The 12,667-nt window shown below is 47.4% G+C and overlaps 1 protein-coding gene across 6 annotated transcripts in view; it reads left to right on the top strand.

Moving 5' to 3' along the window:
• HOMER2 (homer scaffold protein 2) overlaps positions 1-12,667 on the top strand; it is a 136,801-nt gene that overhangs the window by 97,165 nt on the left and 26,969 nt on the right. For all 6 annotated transcript variants that reach the window (XM_063638615.1, XM_063638616.1, XM_055277400.2 and 3 more), the window contains exon 3: positions 9,694-9,825. In XM_063638615.1, coding sequence (XP_063494685.1) covers positions 9,694-9,825 — 132 coding nt within the window. The remainder of the gene's footprint in view (positions 1-9,693; positions 9,826-12,667) is intronic.

The raw sequence follows: 12,667 nt of genomic DNA, 5'->3' as shown, positions 1-12,667 counted from the left end.
TTAGTTGCACACCAGTTCCTGGTTTGTCAGGTTGCAGCAGGCTTCGCCTGGTTGGTAGAGGAGAGTTTCCTGACACATATCAGGCGGGTAGTGTGTTATCTCCCTCCACTTCAGAGATGAAGGAACTGGTCTTTCTGCCTAAGCAAGCAGGATGATAGTAGGATGATAGCGCATCCCAGGATCTGGTGAGCAGTAAGGAAGTGTGCTAGTGCCTGGCACGTAGTAGGTAGGCACCTCGTGTTTGATGGGGGAACATCTGAAAGGTGCCTTTATTTTTTTCCTTCTGAGAGACATAGTGATGCCACAGTTGTAATTACCACTTCTCTCCTCTGCGCTTCTGTGCTGGAATTGCCTGGACTCTTTCCAGGATGTTCTGACAGCAGTGGTGAATCAAGCTGACCTGCTTTCTTTTATCTATAGATTCTGTCGGTTCATCTGCCATCCTTCGATGGGTTTGTACTTTTGTCAGTTCAGTTATCCAAGGATATATCGGGCTTAAATATAGATAAAATGACTTTCTTAGAGCAAGTGCTTTAGTCCTATTAGCTGAGCTTTTAGTAATTTGTCAAAGTGTCAGCCACTGTGTCGTTATGGCTCTGCAGTTCCTGAAGGCTGGACAATGTGGTGGGGTTCGAGCCAAATATGACAGTTATGAGAAATCAGATGGGTGTGGGAGGGTGGGCTAAGCCCCTGGCTGTGGCACAGCGCTAGTCCAGGCTCAGTGTGGGGGAGTCATCAAGCTATAGACTCGCTTACAGGCTGGGAATCCAAAATCTAGGCCATGGGGTCAAGCTATAGACTCACTTACAGGCTGGGAATCCAAAACCTAGGCCATGGGGTGCTGCTGGAACTCAAAGCCAGCCAGAGGATCTTGGACTACCCTTTCTATGGTGCCCAGTCACCTGGTTTTTTTTTTTTTTTTTTTTTTTTTTTGAGACAGGTTCTAACTTTGTCGTCTAGGCTGGAGTGCAGTGGCACGATCTCAGCTCAGCTCACTGCAGCCTCCACCTCCCAGGATCAAGTGATTCTCCCACCTCAGCCATCCAAGTAGGTGGGATTACAGGTACCCACCACTATGCCTGGATAATTTATGTATTTTTAATAGAGACAGGTTTTGCCATGTTGGGCAGGCTGGTCTCAAACTCCTGGCCTGAAGTGATCTACCCCTCAGCCTCCCAAAGTGCTGGGATTACAGGTGTGAGCCACCACGCCCTGCCGCCACCGCATGTTCCTGCCTTAGTGCTGTGGCACCAGAGATCCATGACAGAGCCTCGTTCTGCAAAAGGAAGCCTCTCATGAGGGAACAGAAGGCCCCAGGAAGTGGGGAGTAGGGATGGACCTCAGTTTTTTAATTACTATAGTTGGCATTCAGGGATTGGGGATGGGAGCACGTATCCTGTCTGGAGAACCTGACCACACTGCACTGGAAAGTGGTCCCAATGCAAACTCAGCCCTGCTGGGCCCTCTCTCGACCCGGCAGGCAGCAACCTGTAAACCCAGCAGCCCAGGTCTAGATCAGACCCTGTGCCTTCAGCTGCTCCACAAGTCGGGTGGGCATGGAGAGAGAACCCTAGAGTGATAGCAACTGTTGCTGCTGCCTGGTGCCCCGCAGCTTGCCCCTTCCCCACCCATCACTAAGGTCCTCATCTCCCTGAGCCCAGTCTCGATCCTGCCTGAATACTCCAGATGGATCGCCTGCTGTCTGTAGACTGGAATCAGGTGTAGTGTGTTGAGCTGACTGCTGGGCATCTGTGCTGATGCCAGTGCCTTCTCCTTATGGGCTCTTGTCTGTTGCCCTTACCCACCCTCACCCCCATCTCTGTTCAGTTGGCCTGGTTCCACTTCTGTTCTTATTCCTGAGCATCTATTCTGGTTCCATGTTCACTGGCTACCCAAGCCTGGAGCCCTGCTCCCTGCCCAGCTGCACATCCCAGGCCTCATGCATGTCGTGGCACCTCAGGCAGACCACTTAGGCATGGATGCACCTGGGCTGGGGGAGTATGAACACTTTCTGATGTCCTCATTGTGTTCTACCACACTGGGTCAGCCCCACTTTGTTTTAGGCCTTTGATCCCAAATGTTGGTCTGAACCATGGTGACAGGTGGTCAGATGCGTTTAGCTTTTGGGGCTGTGTCTTAGCTCATGGGCTGCATCTCTGTGACCTTGGGCAGGTCTAGTGCCTGAGTCCTGCCTCTCTCTGTTGGCTGGGCCACATCAAGTTTATTACTTTGAGCTTCCGAGTGGTACTTCTGGGCCATCCGCCCTCTCAAAGCAGGAGGCTGTTGTGGGCTAGAAGGGGAAGCCGCCTCCACTCCTCCCCAGGGAAGGAGTGGATGTGTTTCAGTAAGAAGTGGCTGGTGTAGAATGGACTCAGAGGTCATTCTGAGCAAAGGCCACATCAGATTCAGCTTCTGTATAAACTGTGGGCAGCCAAAGAGCACAGGCTCCTTGAGAAGGAAAGCTGTGGCCAGCAGCTTTAGCAGCTGTCATTCCATGCTAGGCACAGCCAGCTCCTCTGCCCTGTCCAAGCATGTGCTGTCACGCTCTACCTGGGGAGGGATGCATGGACAGCCTCTCCTCCCTCTGGAAGCAGTTGGTGCTACTCATCACAGGAAGATCTGTACTCAGACCTGTTCTTTATTCTTAAAACATGAAGACATTTCCTTCTTCCCTGGGACAATATTTCATGTGTCAGTTCCAGCTGTTGTCTAAAGACATGAGTGGGTGGGAAAACTTCAGTGTGTTGCCTCAGCATTGCCCAAGCTCTAGGGGATTATGTGGATCCATGTCAGTGTTGGGGCTGCCAGGAGACTATGAGGTCTTTGAGGATGGCAGCCATGCCTGGCTCATTGTTGGAGTTCCAGCACCAAGCCAGGGTGGGCAATGCCATAGAAGGGGGTCGGGGGATGAGTGGATGATGAGCTCAGGCCTGGCCACCTTCTCTCCAGGCCTGTGGCAGGTATACTGTGTCCACAGAAGGACAGCAGGCAGGGGAAGGGTTACTGCCAAGGGGGGACCCAAGGATCCAAACCTTGGGTTGTCCCTGTTTATAGACACTGGACAGATGGGAGCCACATGAGGGCATCTCCCCACTCCCAGCTTCTCCGAGCACTGCTATAAACCATGTGGCACATGCCAATAGGCATGTCATTTATGGTGAGTTTTTAGGCAGAATGGCCAACTCCATTATAAAGAAACTCTATTTTCAGAGCATTGGTTAATTGAGCCATCACAGCACTTGATTTCATTGTGCTGTTGGCACTCTTTGCAGACTGAGTTAATCACTGCCATCCTTATGAGAAACTGCCTGCCTGTGGACAAGACTTGCCTGAAGCAGGTGCTTCTCCTGGGAGCTCTGGATGACTCTGCTGCCCTTGGTTCTCAGTTATTTATAGGACCACAGAAACCTGTATTGGAAGAGACCTTAGAGGTCATCCATTCTACAAATATTTAGCCACACCTGTTGTGTTGCAAGTGCTGCCTGATCGTGATGGTTCGGAGGATACCAGCATCCAAAACTCTGACTTATTTGGTATTTTCTTTTGGGAATGTAAAATTACTTTCAGGAACACATTCAGGCTCTGCTCGTCCACTCATCATTAGAATTCACTCCTTTGAATAAGTATAGAGCACCTTCTGTTAAGGGAGCAAGCATAAGGAAGGTTGCAAGCACACAGTGGGTTTTCAGTGAATGTTTCTTTTCTTCGCTGTCTGTGATTTGTTGTTGTTGTTTTAAATTTTTAAAAAGCACCTGTTAATAACTACTCTTGGAGCAGGCAACATGTCTTTTTATTGCTGTAACTCAGTCCCAGTCTCTTGTGGAAAACTCCTGGGTTCATCCAACTTCATCTCCCTGGATTTGGGAAAGACTTTTCATGAAGGGAATCTGATGGGCCTGTCTCCCCCTGCCTGTTTCATGAGCAGCTTCCTCTGAAATCCAGAGCAGGTGAGACTAGAGACAGGAGGAGCTTAGCATTTTGCTGCTTCCAAGCAGCTCTTGATTACGTGTGTTTTGTGCATTTTGTGACAACTTGGTCCCACCGATCTGCAGGACTGGGTCTTTTACTAGGGTGGCTTCTTTCTCTGTGAAAGTTTTAGAGATGACTCATGCAAAAAGAAGGTGTACACAGAGATACCCCGTATGAAGCTTATGCCTGGGGTGCTTTAGCACAGCCGCTTCTCCCTTCTGGGCTTTGGTTCCTTCCCCCAGATCCGTTCTCCCCTCTCTCCAGGGGGAAACAGTTCTCATTCTGCTAAGTCATTCTGCTGCATTGAGGGCACTCAGCTGTGCCCTCATCCTTCACACGCTCACCCTTGGCTCCCAGGGCTGAATTCTTCCTTGGTTCCTGGCCACCTGTGGCAGGTGTACTGCCAACTCCTTCACCTGCTCTTCCTTGGTTGCTTCCTTAAGTCAGCCTTCTGCCCTGGGCCTCTTCTTTTCTTCCACCAGATGACACTCTCCACCCGGTGACCCCTTTACTTCTCATCCCTCAGTTTACTCAAGTCTTGCATCTCCTCTGATGCCAGAACCCACAGGTCCAGCCACCTCCTCCGTCCCTAACACAATTTTCCAGTGTCTCCATGGGCGGGAATGGTACTACCTGCTGTTTTCATAAGCCTCTGCCCACTCTGAAGATTAGCTTCCCTGACAACTTTGTTATGGGTTTGTAGACTTTATTTTTAACCATTGGTATTAATAGGTACTATTCAATGTCTAATAATAAAGCAAACCCATCTGTACCCACCACCCAGTGGAAGTACATCTTTCATTAATACTTCAGAAGTCCTTCAATGGGCCTTTCCCTAATGAGATGCTCTCCCATCCACTCCTCAAGAGATCACCACTCTCTGTTAAGAGTGTAGTAAGCATTCCCTTGCTTTTCTGCATAGTTTTGCCACGCCCGGCTAATTTTTTTTTTTGTATTTTTGGTAGAGACGGGGTTTCACCGTGGTCTTGATCTCCTGACCTCGTGATCCACCCGCCTCGGCCTCCCAAAGTGCTGGGATTACAAGCATGAGCCACTGCGCCCGGCCTGTTACTCAGTTTTACCTGTTTTTGACCTTTATATGAATAGAATCATACTAGAGACTCATAATGTATGTGTTCTTTTGTAATTTCCTTTTTTTTAATTTAAATTTTTAAAGTTAAATTTTTGTGATTCATCCATGCTGATCAATTTGGTTAGCCTTGGTTAATTTTCCTGCTGGATTAGTATTTCATTGTATGGAAATACTACAGTGTGTTTATTCTGTTGGTAGTGGACATTGTTTTTGCAAGTTCTACTGTAGGTAAAATGCTGTCAAGCAGCATTGCATGCTACAGAGAAATCTTTTGTGAAAGGAAAAATCAACCAATGCAGCAAATATTGTTTTATTTTAAGAAATTGACACAATGACTCCACCCTTCAGCAACCACCACCCTGATCAGTCAGCAACCATCAGGATTGACACAAGTCCCTCCATCAGCAAAAAGATTACAATTTGCTGAAGGTTCAGAGGTCCTTAGCATTTTTTAGCAATAAAATATTTTAAAATTAAGGTATGTACATTTTTTTAAGACAATGCTATTGCAAACTATGATTTCTTTATTTTCTTTCTTTCTTTTTTCTTAGAGGTAGGGTCTCACTTTTGTCACCCAGGCTGGAGTACAGTGGCGCGATCACGGCTCACTGCAGCCTTGACCTCCCAAGCCCCAGGTGATCCTCCTGCCTCAGCCCCCTGAGTAGCTGGGGCTATAGGTGCACACCACCACGCCCTGCTAATTTTTGTATTTTTAGTCGAGATGGGGTTTTGCCATGTTGTCCAGGCTGGTCTTGAACTCCTGGGCTCGAGCAATCCATCTGCCTTTGCCTCCCAAAGTGCTGGGATTACAGGCATGAGCCTGCAAACTATGATTAATATATTCAAGGAAACAGAGGGAAAACGGACAAAATAGGTGAAAGGAAGGAGAATACTCCCAGAGTCTTAGAATTTTTTTTGAAAGGGCCAAATGGACATTCTAGAACTAAAAAATAACAATGTCTGAAATTAAGATAACAATGGATAGATTTAACAGCAGATTGGAGACATCAGTGGCCAGGATTAGTGACCTGGCAAGCAGATTAATAGAAAATACCCAAATAGAATCAGAGAGAACCAAGAATCAGGGAAAAATAATTGATGAGTGTAAAAAATATCAGGCATGGCCAGCATGGTGGCTCCTGTCTATAATCCCAGCATTTCAGAAGGCTGAGGCAGATGGATTGGTTGAGCCCAGGAGTTTGAGACCAGCCAGGGCAACATGGCGAAACCCCATCTGTACAAAAAATACAAAAATTAGCTGGGCATGGTGGTGCACACCTGTAATCCCAGCTGCATGGGAGGCTGAGACGGGAGGATCATTTTAGCCCAGGAGGTGGAGGCTGCAGTGAGCCATGTTTGTGCCACTTCACTCTAGCCTGGGCAACAGAGCAAGACCCTATCTCAAAGAAAAATGAAAGACCTAGCATGTCTGTAATTGGAGTCCCAGAAGTAGAAGCAAGGAGAGAGAATAGAGCAGAAGCAACATTCATGGAGAGAATGAGAATTTTCTAAAAACTGATGAGTCTACAGATTTAAGAAGCGGAATGAACCTCCAGCCGTCGTAAATAGACTTAGCTCTTGAAATCAGTCCGTTGTTGCTTTGTAAGTAAGACATACATTATATTCTTTTTAGCCACTTATTAGTTTTGTGACCTTGAACAGGTCCCTTCACCTTGTTAAGCCTCAGTTTCACCATCTGAAAAAAATGGGGATTAAAGACTGTGAAAAAGTGCCCTAGAAACTAAGTTTTAAAGAAATAGCAGAGTGTGTCACCATTGTTATTCCAGCTTGACTGCCTCTGGGACAGCCTGTTTGGGGTGAGCTTAAGAGCCATGTCCTATACTCTGGCCAGCCTCTTTCCACTGCCTTTCAAGGGGACTTGGGGTGTGGTGACTGACCTAGGGGGCATAGGCCTGCAGTGAGGTAGCAGCAAGATTTAAAATGAATCCAGTTTCTGAGTGGATGTAGTCATTGCTTTGTACTCCCAGGATTCTGGTAATTGAGAGATGACCAGGGTTGGCTTTCTGGGGTCACGTGATCCATCCTGATCCAGCTCCCAGCCACACACCTTCCTTAGGTCTGCCTTGATTCCACCATATCTCCCCTGCTTGGGGCTGAGCCAGAATCCCCCCACCCTCCAAGGTCCCATAGCTTTCCCCTACACTTGCCAGTAGTTTAGATCTGCATTTTCCACGCCCTGCTTCCCTGCCCCCATCTCTCGATAGTGTCCAGTGACAGTAGGCAGATCTCTTGACTTCTCATGTTGCATTCAGTTTTCCAGATGGAAAACATTTGGTAAAATGTCCTAACTCACATGGACATTGGCATTATGGAAGGGTTATTATAAAGAAAGGAAAAGTCAGCTGGACCGTAGCACATGAACATCAGTACTTCATAGATGGGGAAAAGAAGAGGGGCAGTAATGTTTGTTTCCTTCATCGTGTATAAAATGAGAAGCAACATGATATAGAAGTTTATAGGACAAGTCTTGGAGTCAGACAACTGGGTGTTTATCTGTAGAGTCTCCTACTGGCCAGCTTTAATGTGTTACCTTAAACAAGTTAGTTTAACCTTTCCCAAATGTCGACCAGGTGCGGTGGCTCACACCTGTAATCCCAGCACTTTGGGAGGCCAAGGTGGGCAGATCACCTGAGGTCAGGAGTTTGAGACCAGCCTGGCCAACATGATGAAGCCCCTTCTCTACTAAAAATACAAAAAATAGCCGGGCGTGGTGGCGGGCGCCTGTAATCCCAGCTACTCAGGAGACTGAGGCAGGAGAATCACTTGAACCTAGGAGGCGGAGGTTGCAGTGAGCCTTGATCATGCCTTTGTACTCCAACCTGGGTGACAGAGCAAGACTCCATCTCAAAAAAATCAAACAAACAAAAAAACTTTCCCAAATCTCAGTTACTTCTGTGAAACGAAGAAATAGTCATATGCATAGACTCGTTGTAAGGTTTAAGTGAACTAATATAAATGAGGCACTCAATAAGTGTTCAACAAATAGTAATTGCTGTTGTTAGTATTCTAAAAATTATTTTACCAGCTAAGCTAAGGTTTTCTCTTGAGCCGGTGGCTTATCAGCAAACTCAATAGTCTGATAGATAAATGTAGATCTAGCGATAGCAATGATACTTCTGTTACTACTGACAGCTGTCACTTACCGTCTAGATCCCTTTAGTTAAGGCAAAGGTTTGTATCTGGAAGGTCTGTCCTTTAGCAAAATAGTAGACTCAGGTTCCTAACACAGAAAGCAAGCCCTATGCCATTCAAACTTTTTTCTCTTCTCTGTTTTATCAGTTACAAGGAAAGTGTTCTGAGTTGACCATTGAGAATAAACAACCTTAGTAAGTAAAATTGCTGGTAGGTTCACTCTTTAGAATATTTACTTAGATTGCTCTTATTCCCTGTTCAGATCATCTGATGGGGAAGCAGCCAGTGGTTATTGCTACCCTGCCCTTACATAGACGCCCAGTAATCCTTTATTTCCAAGAGTATTTTTCCTGAGTATTTCTTAGAGTCTTAGGGCTTCCAGTGATTTCTACTGAGTAAGCCATTGTTGATATTTTATAACCCTTATCAATTGTTTGATGTCTTTGCCCTCTTCCTGACTACTTGCCATTGAAAGACCAGGAACCTTGACTCATTCATCTTTGCATCTTTGATTAGCAGAATGTCTGGTGTATAGTAAATGTTCAATAAATGTTTGAATGAATAAATGTACTATGTGCTAGATATTATCTTCTTACCCTTCCACCTCAGATTCATCCTCTACCCTTCTTGACACTGCTCTGGTCCCTGAGGGGCTAACTTGCAGACATCAGTGGGCTCCCAAGCCCTCTGGCTTCTAGCTGGGTTTATCCAATGGCAAGTGGAGATCAAAGGGAGAGAGGCGAGGGTGTTTGCTCCCCCAGTTCCCCACTCCTGTGAGGTTGCCATGTGCTGTGTCCCCCAACAGAAGGTAACCTCTCTTTTCAAGGTAGCTTGCTCTATGTGACCCCTCCCCCTCCCAGGGTCTGTAGCCTCTCCATCCACTCGTTCTTTTAGGCCAAGGAGTGGTGACAGCTAGCACCAGGCTGCTGCACCATCCTTACAGATTCCCTGTACCCCACTCACATCTGTATAATTAGTTTGTCAATTAACCCTCCACAAATTATCCTAATTGGACTGTACCTGCTCCTTCCTGTTGGGAAGGAGCAGGCCTCAATTGGTTATAGAGATTTTCAATTGTTTGAGTTGGACACTGGGGCTCCAGGTGACTCATAAAGCGACATAGTGCAGTTCTTCTGAGAATGTGGGACATGGCTAGCCATTAAGGGCACTCTGATGTGTGGCAATTTTGGGGAAATAAATAGTAGTTCGGGAAACTATTCTTTGTTTAGGAGAGACTTTCTCCCACGGATAATGTGTAAGATCTTATTTTAGACTGACTGTTAAGTCTCTGAAGTTGCCCCTTTTCATGGTTGTGTATCTGACTCAGCATGGGTTGTTCCAGGAGAATTCGGGACCAAATTTAACAGGGCAGGGGATGCAGACTTGAAGCACTGGCTTTGCCAACAGAAGACTTTCTAAGGAATGACTTTGTCTCATTCAACGTTTAAATTTTCACTCTTCGGGCTGTTTTTCTGCAGGTGATCATAAACAGCACAATCACACCGAATATGACCTTCACCAAAACGTCACAGAAGTTTGGGCAGTGGGCCGACAGCAGAGCCAACACGGTGTTTGGTTTGGGGTTTTCCTCTGAGCAGCAGCTGACAAAGGTAACGTGGTCCTATCCACAGTGCAGTAAGTCCCGCATCAGATGCCATTCTCATCAGTGATTGCCCGCCAAGGGATAGTGCCCTGGTCTTTGGTTTCACTCCTCCTGGCATCACGGGGCCGCCAAAGCAGAGGCCCTTTTGAAATACCAGGTTCACTAAAGTCATCTGGGGAAGGGAAATTTGTATCTAACAAATGCTGCTTTGGGGCCTGAAGTTGCAGTGTGGCCAGTCCATCTTCCCCTCCAGGTGTCAGGCACTGCTCCCTGTGCCCGGCGGTATCAGCGCACAGACTGAGCACTGGCTTGTGTGCCAAAACCAGATCCGTTGGGTTTTCAGGACTCTGAGGATTAGGTGACCTTCCTGTGTGAGGGACAGTTATCGGAGGGTTGTTACTATAGGACTTCCAAGGAAGAGACTGTGTTCCTGCCGCCAAGAATGCATCTTGATGAAATAAGCATGTTACCCCTTTTGAAGTAAGGCACACTTTGTCTCTGACAGCCATCAACATCAGTGACTCTGTGGTTGGAGCTCTTGGGGAGTAAGGTGATGCATAATGGAAGCTCTTAGCTCGGACTGCCACGTGCCTTAAAATGCCACACAGTGGTGTGTGTTTGTTACTTTTTTTCTAGGGAGAGGATTGGTAGCTCCAAGTCACTTCTCCAAGGGGCCTGGGACAAACTCATTGGATGGTTAGAAAGGTGTTGAGGAGCAAATCATGGCTGACCACAGACTTGGAGAATCTCAAGAACTGAGGGAATAAACTGATTGCCTCTGAGAGGCCTTACTCAGCAGTTTAAAGGGGCTGAGAGCCTGTTTTAGAGACTACATTTCCTTTTAGGGTGGTAGAAGAGCCCTTTGTAAGTATTGAGGATATTTTGGTTTAAGGTAAGACTGACTAGTTTACAAGTCAAAGAAATTTATTGGAAGAATGTTGGAGTCTGTCAAGGAGTGCAGGGGAGAGTTGCAAATCCAGGGAAGGGCCAGAGCCAGACTTGCTTCTGGCAGCTTGGCTCTAAGAATTGTTTTTCTCTAGACCCTTGCTGTGAACATCTGACTGACTGGCTGGACAAGTGCTGACCCAGCCTCTGCTCTGCTGACACCATCCTCAGCACTGAGGATGCAGAGATGTGGCCCTTGTTCCAGGGCTTCACAGATTTCCAGATTCTTGGGGAATTGACAGAGTTGCCTAGAACAGACTTGACTGCTTGGGTTACTTGTGTGTATTGAAGACAATTTTCAAACAGGGGGAAATCAGGGTGAGTCAGGAAGCCTCCCACAGCAGGGGCCTGCTAACTTGTCCCCTTCCTTTGTCCAGTGTGTGTGCATGTGTATGTATACTCACATATGTGTGTGTACACACACTTCTAAGGAGGTCCCCAGCGCACAGATCTGGCCATCCCATACCCAGTCACAAATGAGCGCCCCAGTGGGGATACCCCACAGACTGTCCTCCTCTGCATCCCAAGGTACTTCCATGAGGACTCTGTTTCCTTAGAAGCCTGAGAAGCCCAAAACGGCCTGGAGGCACTCTGAGTATCCATCCTTGTGCCGCCGTCTCACAGAAGCATTCTTTCCTGGGTGCTAAAACCTCCAGATCACCAGGGCCTGGAAACATGGACAAAAAGCAAAAATCTCGAGGGCAGGTCATTGGAGATAGTTATGGGAGACGTCCTCTCCGTCCACAATCCCTCAGTTCCTGGGCTTGTGTGCTGTGATCCTGGACGTTCAGCAGGCACGAGTGCAGCACAGTTCTGCAAGGCCTGCCGCTTCTGGCTGATACGGTACCTGGGAGGAGCTGAGAATCCTATGGCAATCAGACTCTTGCTTCACTTCATATGCAGAGAAGTGAGTTCTCTGCAGCCTCACTTGGTTTGGAGCAGTGTCGTGTGGGATAGAAAGTATTGGGTAAATCGTTGGCTGATAGGGCTAGCAGAGGCATGGCAGTCCACAGTGTCTATTCTGGTGATGATAAATCACTCTTCCCCTGGAAGCAGGGTCCCAATGGAATCAGCCTTCACCAGGATGCTGGCTGGTGCCTAGAGGTGTGATGCTTGGTGTGGGTCACTGTGTTGGCAGTAGGATGCTCAGCAGGGCCAGGAGTCAGGGTGGCCGTGGAGAGCAGGAGTATGTATTTTGAAGGCCATTTGGTGCCTTTCCCCCTGGCACCATGGCCAATGTGTCTTTAAGTCTTTTGAGCAAGTACCAGGCTGCCTGGAGAAAGTGAATGACTGGGTATCCATAGAACAGCCCTTCCTGCCACCTAGTTTGAAATACTCTCTTTTGCTGTAGAGGCCTCTGAAGAGCGTGCAAATGGAACGTGAGTATTTTCAGGCTCTGGTTCCATTTGGACCCATTGATGTTGCTGTTTCTGAAACCTCTTTGTCACCTTGTTTCTTCCTGGTTCCTCCTCACGCAGCTAGGCCCTTAACCATTCCTGCTGAGATGTCAAATCCAGGCCACCTCTGCTGTGCATGTGGCACCATGAGATGTTCAGGGTTTGCCCACAGGGAGGATTTCCCTTTTCCATCGTCTGCCCGACAACAGGACAGCTGGAGGGAAGTCGTGGTGCTGTGACGTGTGTGAGGGAAGCTGTGGAGAGTTCACTGTTGATGGAGTGTCCAGGATTTTCGGGGTGGGTAAGGCTGCTAAGGTCCAGCCTTGGAAGGCTTTATTGGTCATGCCAGAGCTTCTGGACTTTGTCTTATGGCCTGAGAAGGGTTTTAAGACCAGAAGGAAAATGCTCAGATTTGCATTTTAGGTAGAATTTTTTCTGGCAGCAAGTCAGATTAGATTGTTTTAGTCCAGGGTAGAACTGATGAAGGGTTAAGAGTTGGAGAAATTT

This window comes from Symphalangus syndactylus, chromosome 5 (assembly GCF_028878055.3).
Source record: "Symphalangus syndactylus isolate Jambi chromosome 5, NHGRI_mSymSyn1-v2.1_pri, whole genome shotgun sequence".
Taxonomy (NCBI): Eukaryota; Metazoa; Chordata; class Mammalia; order Primates; family Hylobatidae; genus Symphalangus; species Symphalangus syndactylus.
This window is presented reverse-complemented; position numbering and strand designations above follow the sequence as displayed.